This window comes from Camellia sinensis, chromosome 2 (genome assembly GCF_055761805.1).
Source record: "Camellia sinensis isolate YWXY chromosome 2, ASM5576180v1, whole genome shotgun sequence".
Lineage (NCBI taxonomy): Eukaryota > Viridiplantae > Streptophyta > Magnoliopsida > Ericales > Theaceae > Camellia > Camellia sinensis.
Window position 1 is genome coordinate 140234214 of NC_138962.1, and position 7931 is coordinate 140242144.

The 7931-nt window shown below is 34.2% G+C and overlaps 1 protein-coding gene across 3 annotated transcripts; it reads right to left on the minus strand.

The window, feature by feature from the left end:
* Positions 1 to 341: 341 nt before the first annotated feature.
* On the minus strand, positions 342 to 4241 carry LOC114313848 (putative inactive shikimate kinase like 1, chloroplastic). 3 transcript variants are annotated; one of them, XM_028260261.2, is made up of 10 exons: positions 3903 to 4241; positions 2529 to 2575; positions 2096 to 2150; positions 1850 to 1922; positions 1670 to 1757; positions 1333 to 1415; positions 1089 to 1215; positions 859 to 925; positions 711 to 775; positions 342 to 604 (listed from the first exon to the last, which is right to left on the minus strand). In XM_028260261.2, the coding sequence occupies exons 1-10, from the start codon at positions 4153 to 4155 to the stop codon at positions 536 to 538; spliced, it is 927 nt and encodes a 308-aa protein (XP_028116062.2). In that variant the 5' UTR covers positions 4156 to 4241; the 3' UTR covers positions 342 to 535. The 3 variants fall into 3 exon arrangements, with proteins under 3 accessions (XP_028116062.2, XP_082771813.1, XP_082771815.1); XM_082915687.1 differs by lacking the exon at positions 2529 to 2575 and having other exon boundaries at positions 2096 to 2161; positions 3903 to 4231; XM_082915689.1 differs by lacking the exons at positions 2529 to 2575; positions 3903 to 4241 and adding an exon at positions 2477 to 2516 and having other exon boundaries at positions 2096 to 2161.
* Positions 4242 to 7931: the final 3690 nt, after the last annotated feature.

Sequence of the window (7931 nt, forward strand, 5' to 3'; positions counted from 1 at the left end):
CTTGCCAAATGAGGCCTTAATTACCAGACACAAAAGCAATGCAAATATTTATATATATATATATATATATCATGCAAATATGGGTATCAGACTTTCAGTTGGCTATTCTAAAGAGTGAAATTTCTTTTACTTCCTTCTATTGAGTCTCTGAGTGTGTAGTTTTCACCAGTAAATCCACAATTTACACTGCTTCCACTAGTTTTCGTCATTTCAAGATTTTCCCATATCAATTCATGTTTTGTGTTTAACTTGGGTAAAAATTTCTTCCGTTTTGGAGTGTTAGTGCTTTATAGTTTCGCATCAATAAGTGTATTATGTAGTTTTCCCAAAACAAACTTCCATTGTAGTAAACCAAGCCAAGAAGACTTTTGTTTCATTTAAAGACATGGGTAACATAATATTCCATGCTTTAAGTTACAACAATTCCAAAGATGAAACTTCAAAAGCTTATGCGTTGCCTACACAGGAGCAATAACAAGTTAACATGTGCTAACCCAAAAGTTGTTACAAGATATGAAAGCATGGCCCTCGGAAGCTAAAATGGCCTAGCAGCCTCTTCCATCAGCTTCTTTACTCTAACCAGTTTTTCTATCTCCATGAGAACCTGCAATTGTATAAAGAGAAGGGATAGTCCCAAGCTAAGTCTCCTCATCCATTTAACTTAATCTTAAGAACATGTTATGCTTGTGTGTGCGCGTGTGTAACTTCACCTCCATAGCCATGTCTTCTTTGGTTACAGCATCCAAGTCATCATGACCTAACTGGGAAGCCACCTCTGCAAAGAACAAGAGACTGTTACAAAAAGTGGGAAATAATAATCTAACAAAGCATGAACTATAGAAAAATCAATGGGCATACTGTGAAGAGAAACAGTCGTATCCGCTGTAGAATATCCGCCTTTCAGCTCTTCATACAAAACAGCAAGCTGATTGAACATCCATACAACACATTTACTTGAGTCAACACTGTTAATCAGGAGCGCTCAACAATGGCATATACTCTGGATGTTTATCAGGTTAAATAATGGAAATTCTTTTATGAAGAAAGAAGAAGTAAGCTAATTAGAAGTTTGAGTGGGAAAAACTGACCTCAGAATAAGATCTAGAACTAAATATTTTTGATTTAGAAAGTTGACTCCCATTTTCTATGGCATCCCTGGCTATCATGTCTAGAGGGACATCAATCCATATAGAAAGCCCGTGTCTCAATAATGCCCTATAAGTGTTAATTGGAAAATCGAGTTGAAAACAAAACTTGATGTTTGAACACAACAGAATAGACTAGTACTGCAGAACAAGATAAGTAGAGAAACAGAGGAATCAATAGACATACAGATTAGTTGTACTCTGAACTGCACCATTTCCAGCACAAACAACCAGGCGACCCATGGATGATAACTGCTTCAATACTTCAGTCTGATAGAAGAATCACCGTAAAACTTAGCCAGTTTATCTAGATTTGAGCAACTAAAGCAGATTGCGTAATTGGATTTATTGAATTTTCTACGATTAATTGTTCAGTTTTGGTCACGGGATGCCTCAGTTGCAAGACAGGCATTTGCTCATTAATTGCACAATCCCCCTTTGAATGACAAACCTAAAGAAAGAACTAAAACTAACAATCTCAAACCCTTAAAGCGGGGCATTAAAGAAATGTCTGCAAAAGTTACCTCTGATTCAGAAAATCCTTCCTTATCTCTCTCTCTAAAAGATTTGCCAGCAGATCCACCACCTGCAGCTTCCTCAACCAAATTATCACTGCACACCAAGTAAACAAAAAAATTAACTCAGCTACCATATTTCAAGCTGAAAGAGCTTCTCCTGATTTTGCGATGGGATTGCACGGGTACCTGTCAAAGTAGTAATATCGCAATGCATCAGCCAGAAGTTTCCCCATACTAGTTTTCATGGCACTGTTTATCCCTTAATAGTTATGAGAACCATCATATCATATCATAAATAAGTATACAACTAGACATTAAAAAAAAAGGTAAGGATAAGATTTAATGACAAAATTTCATCAATCACTTCATCAGCAGGGAGAAAAAAAAAAAAGAAAAAAAAAGGGGGTTCAATCTTTACAAAATAGTGCTCACCAACAAGAAATATGGAAGTTCCTTTTAGATCAGGGGAAATATCTATTGCCTTGTTCTGAAATAAAACTGAACAGTTAAAATTAGCACTTCAAACCATATGAAATTATTTCTCACCTCCTACTAATTGTTGTCAAACAATATGAGACAAATGATAAAGCATAATTAATGTTACACTTAGGTTGTGTATGGATCATAGATTTTAGCAGCAATTTGGAAGGAAAAGGAAAAGGCAAGGGAAAAATCACTACCTAAATCTATGATCCAAACACAATGTTAAGTGGAAAGATAATCCTTCTTGCTTCCAAAAGGAAGCATCTTGAAAGCATTTTCTTCAGGCTCTTTCTTTTTTTTAAAAAAAAAAAAAAAAAATTAAAGATTTACCAACAAATAATTGGGATTTGAACATTCATGTAAGGTGGGATTAAAATGTCACCTTGACTGCTAAAGCAAGATCAGCATCTGCAACCTTTGTTGCCAAACCTTACAAAGAAGAAAACAAATTGAAAGGCAGAAAAAAAAAAGAAGAAGCTTTGTAAGTAGAATACTAGAGAATGTTGAGAAATTGAATCAAACCGAACATTAACATCTTAGAACTCCACCACCGCAATCCAATGGGCTACCAAACAAGCTCACATAATGATTAATTTAAACCACAATTCAAATGATACCCCCAAAAAATTGAAAGGTCCAACCCAACCCAACCCAACCATGTCCAAAAAAGTTATAATAATAATAATAATAATAATAATAGGAAGACACACTATTATTAACAGAAAGTACTTGCATTGCAGCTACCAATTATCAACCACAAAACGCCATTACACAGCATTTGGACCAAGACCAGAAATTTATTGTAAATAAAAAATTCAAATAGCAATTAGCTCTATAAAAGCATATAGGAGCCTTGGCGGAGGCAGCAAGGGACGAGGGGGGTCACGTGCCCCCCCTGAATTTTGGGAATTTTTTTTACTTTTTTTGCAAATATGAAAAAAGAGGGTGATTATTGATTTAATGGTTAAGACTTGGCCTAATAACTTTAAGATTATGGGTTCAAGGGACCACCATTATGTGTATTATGTTAAAGGTTAAGTGTGTACTCAATTTTTCTCCTCCCAAACACACATTAATGTGTACTAATTGAGTGTTATTGTTGTTGTTTTGTTGCAAATATAAAGAAAATATTTTAAATAAAAAAAATTACAAAAATATTATTAGAGTGAAACGTTAATGACATTTTAAAAATTATGAGAACAATAATGGTTGTTTTGAATGAAAATGAAAAGACTATTATAAACCATATCATCTATGAAAATTTTATGAAAAATTTTGAATGTAACGGTAATGTCATTATTATTGATATGTAAGTATAACTAATCTCACTATAAAGATATGAAATTTATTGGATTGTTAGTTACATCTAACATGTGAGATTCACACTCTATGTGTTTATTTACTATTAATTGGTGATATCACATACTAATGATGACGTGATATTACCATTATATTAAATTTTTAATCAAATTTTGTATAAATTTTTTTTTATCACTATATAATTTATTTTAAGAGTTGTATTCATATTTTTTTATATTGGCCATGATATACTAGCTATAAATATCATTATTTTTTTTTATCCTCGAAATCAATCATAAAAACTTGCATTAAATACTTTTGTAAATTTTTTCAATAATATAATTAATAAGTATCCCTTCTAATTTGATTTTCGGACTCCGCCACTGTATAGGAGTAGTACTAGTGTAACTGTAAGAAGTAAACAAATATAGAATAAATAGAAGGTGAAGTAACTAACCGTAAGCAGCGTCATCGGGGAGTGAGCGGGTGGTGGTGGAGGAGAAGGGTTTAAGGGGCAATTTGGGGGTGGTGGTGGTGGTTAGAGAGAGAAGTGAAGTTGGAAGAGGTGTCTGAAATCGGCGCTTCAAATTTGAGAAGCCACGGCGGCTCACAACAGTTAATTGACAATGGAGGAATGGTACTGGTGGCTGTGGTGATTGCTGGAGCAATTGGCTTCGGACCTCACCGCAACTTGACCCTATTATCCTCATATCTGCTACTCCTAGTTTTTTGTCCCTTCACTGCGTGTGTGTTCCCTCTCCCAAATATCAAAGGCTCGGTTTGGGAAATATGGATCGGGTGGCTTTGGACTATTTTAGTCCCTAAAAACTAAAATAAATTTTTTAATTTAAGAAAATAAAACATCACATTCAATTCATAATTATTATATTATTTTTATCATAAAAAATTAAAAATGTTAAAAAAATATTTTTTTAAACAAGACTTTTTAATCTCAGACTAAACTATATAAAAAGTCAAAAAAATAACCCACTTCTCAAATGAATCCAAAGCCAAATATATTTTTACAAAAATGTTTTAAAACTCTAAAATATGAGTTTTAATGGAGCTTCAGGGATAAGTTTCACTCTATTTATGTAATGTTTTAATTTTTTTTTTTTTATTCTTGTCATATTATTAGAGTTTTCATTTTTGGTAATTATTCAGTATTTCTGAAATATAGACACGTGGTGTTTCATAAGGTTTTGATTGGTAAAGAGGGATAAGAGCCCATGATTTATGTCAGGAATGGGGGACAACATGGGACTAAGTAATTTGTGATTAGCTTGAAGTATGGTCACGTGGTGTTTTGAGATTATTAAATAATTTTCCTCTCTTTAGAATTCAAAATTTAGAACTCTCTATCATTGTTGATATTTTTATACCTTATTGTCAGATGCTTTTTTTCTTTATTACTATTAGGTTACTCGTAGATCATTTGTTGTCTAAATTAATGGCATTTTTTTATTAAATATTATTAAAAAAAAGTTATTAATTATTAATTTTTAACAACAGTTTGAAAATTGTCAAAAAAATATCACTAATTATAAGTTTTAGCGACAGTTTAAAAAAAGTCACTAATTGTAAGTTTTAGTGATAATTTACAAAAATTATGACAAAAAAAAATCATAAATTATCAATTTTTAACAATATATGCAAAAAATTATTTTTAATTACGATTTTACTAAGGCTTATTTTCAATAAGACTTGATGAGAAATAAGTCAAACTATTAGGACCTATTACTAGTTTACCTAGAAAAAATTACATATCAAGTTATTTTTACATTAATAATTATAGATTAGTGATTTTTTTTTTTTCAATATTTGTCAATTTTTCAATTTTTTTTTTCTTGGCAGGGCTGTATTTTTCCCTTATTATTATTCACATTTTCTTTTTAAAAATATTATGCTTGACTTTTTTTTTTATCTTTGAAAGTTCACTAATATATCTTGTACGAATTGATTAAAAAAAAAACTAAAATTTACAGAATTTGAACAGTGAATCACTTTGCTTATTTTTGGTTTTCCAAAACTATTTTTCACCAAATTTCACTTTTTTTTGTTCCGTGTTGTTTTTTTTTATTTTTACTGAATTTTTTTAATATTTTAAGCAATTTTTTTAAAAATTTTAGACACCTAACATAAATACACATAAAAGTAAATTTTTTGTGATTTTTTTAAAAAAATTCACCAAATGCCGAAAAAAAAATAACAAAAAAAAAAGCAAGAATTCAATATATTTTTCGTATTTTTATGTATTTGGTAATTTTTTTAAATATTTTTTCAGAAATTTTTTTTTTTTAGATAAATCTAAGTAAAGTGTATCTAAAAAAGTAAAAGTAAAAAAAAAAATAATTTAAGGTCCCTAGTATTAAGATTTTATAGCATAAAGGACACTCAATATTTTCATGATATCTAAGGTCCCTCAACATTAATCTAGAGAAAATTCAATCCAGAGAATTTCTCTGAACAAATCACATAGAAAATTCCAAATTTCTCTGGATACATCACAAAGAAAATTTCAAATTTCTCGGGACAACAATGAGGACTAGTGCTCTGCTTCAGAGAAAATTGGGTTGGTCCAAAGAAATTCTTTAGTTTGGACTCAATTTTCTCTGGGTTGAACTAGTGCTCTGCTTCAGAGAAAATTGGGTTGGTCCAGAGAAATTCTCTGAGTTGAACTAGTGTTCTGCTTCAGAGAAAATTGAGTTGGTACGGAGAAATTCTCTGGTTTCCGAAGCTTCCACATATTATAGGGATGAAATACCGGAATATCTTGTCCATAATTGCCTTAAATCACATGTGGTTTTCGTTTTGGTGGAATAAAAGGAGCAACTTTGTAAAGAAATTTTAATCAATGGACAAAAAAAGAAAAAATAATTCAAATGAATTAGAGCACTGAGAGAAGAAATTTGTGGGTTATAAAATGAATTCAATTCTCAAGTTGACATCATTTACACCTGTGGGCGCCAAATATTGGGAGTCGTAGAGATTCCAGGTAGTCGAACATTGAAGAATCGAGATTCGAAGTATTCGGCCATTGCCACAGAAACTCGGACATATCGACCTTATCCGGCTAGATAGCCGATTAAGTAAGAGGCCGAGTGAAGATCGGTTATTTACAAAATATGCCGAATAGTGGGATGGATTTGGAACTAATCCCGAGGCCCAAAGAAGAAAAAATATAAATAGAAGAGACATCAGCCAAAAAGAGGTATGTGATAATTGTAGTGTTTAACTTAAAATACAAGTAATCTAGAACGAGAGACTGACTTCTCCGTCGGAGTGCTAATTCTGGCACCCTCGACCGGAGTGTTTACTTTCTTTCAGGTGACTATCGGTGGATCATGAGCGTCCTCTAGGATCAAAAGAGTATTTCCAAAAACCACTTCCCCACAACTGGCGCCGTCTGTGGAAATACTCAAGCATATCCATGGCGGACGTGACAGAGGACCCTCTAATAGTCACTGATGAAAACACGCAGGTAGACGTTTTCACTCCAACGAACACGCACGGATCGGAGCTTATTCCAGCAAGACGCATTTTGAACTTCGCCTCACCTTCGACTCCAGAACATGAGGCAATGCAAGCAATCATAGAGCAGGCAAAACAAAACGAGCAGAGGTTGGAAAACTTGATCAATGAGAACGAGTGCCTCCGTCAGGATTTGGCTTTGGAGATAGCAAAATCCAAACAAGCCGTGCCCTAAAATCCCGAGCGACCTCTGAAAGCAGGTGATCAACGACCTCGAGCCCGGCTTCAAGACACCGTTAGCAGCTCCGACTTATTATCCCCGGATCCCAAGAAGAATGGACGGTCTGAAGTTTCTAGTTCCTCCGCATAAAGTTCGCATATAAAGTGGGCCCCCTCGTTCTACACTAGGCCATCAGAAGCGGTGGCACCTCCCGACACGACAAGAAGGGATAGGCTGTGTGAATATCGCGAAGATTATGATCGTGACAGTAATCATCCCATGAAAGACCTTCAGGAGTTGGTCCGAGACGTTCAGCTCCAGCAACATGCCCAAATGTGCGCAACCAGACCAACTATACTTCGGCAGGAATCACCTCTACTTGCAGTCATCCATATGATATACAGCCTGCCAACGCCCTCAGCCGTGCATACAATTCAAACACACCCTGCACCCCAAAAGCAACTCACGCCGGCGAAACGGCCGCATGAAGCTCCGAATATCACCTTTGACAATTCTGATCTTATCGGCATAACAGTTCCCCACATTGATCCACTGGTCATTGAACTACGTGTCAACCGATTTACTATCGAGCGCGTTCTCATAGACCAGGGAAGTACTTCTGAGGTTATGTATTACAAGACCTTCATCAAACTTGGCTTCAACAAATCAAACTTGTCTCTGGCTTGTTATCCATTATTCAGCTTCAATGCAAATCCAGAATATCCGTTGGAAAAAATCATACTACCTGTCCGAGCAGGCTCCCGAATGGTGGATGTGGAATTTCTGGTCGTCAGG

Excerpts from the sequence above, each read along its gene's own strand:
- LOC114313848 (XM_028260261.2), bottom strand. The coding sequence starts at position 4,155 with ATGAGGATAATAGGGTCAAGTTGCGGTGAGGTCCGAAGCCAATTGCTC. Across the intron at positions 1,758-1,849 it reads CGATATTACTACTTTGACAG|TGATAATTTGGTTGAGGAAG; the intron begins GTACCCGTGCAA and ends CTTGGTGTGCAG. Across the intron at positions 926-1,088 it reads GTTCTAGATCTTATTCTGAG|CTTGCTGTTTTGTATGAAGA; the intron begins GTCAGTTTTTCC and ends ATGTTCAATCAG.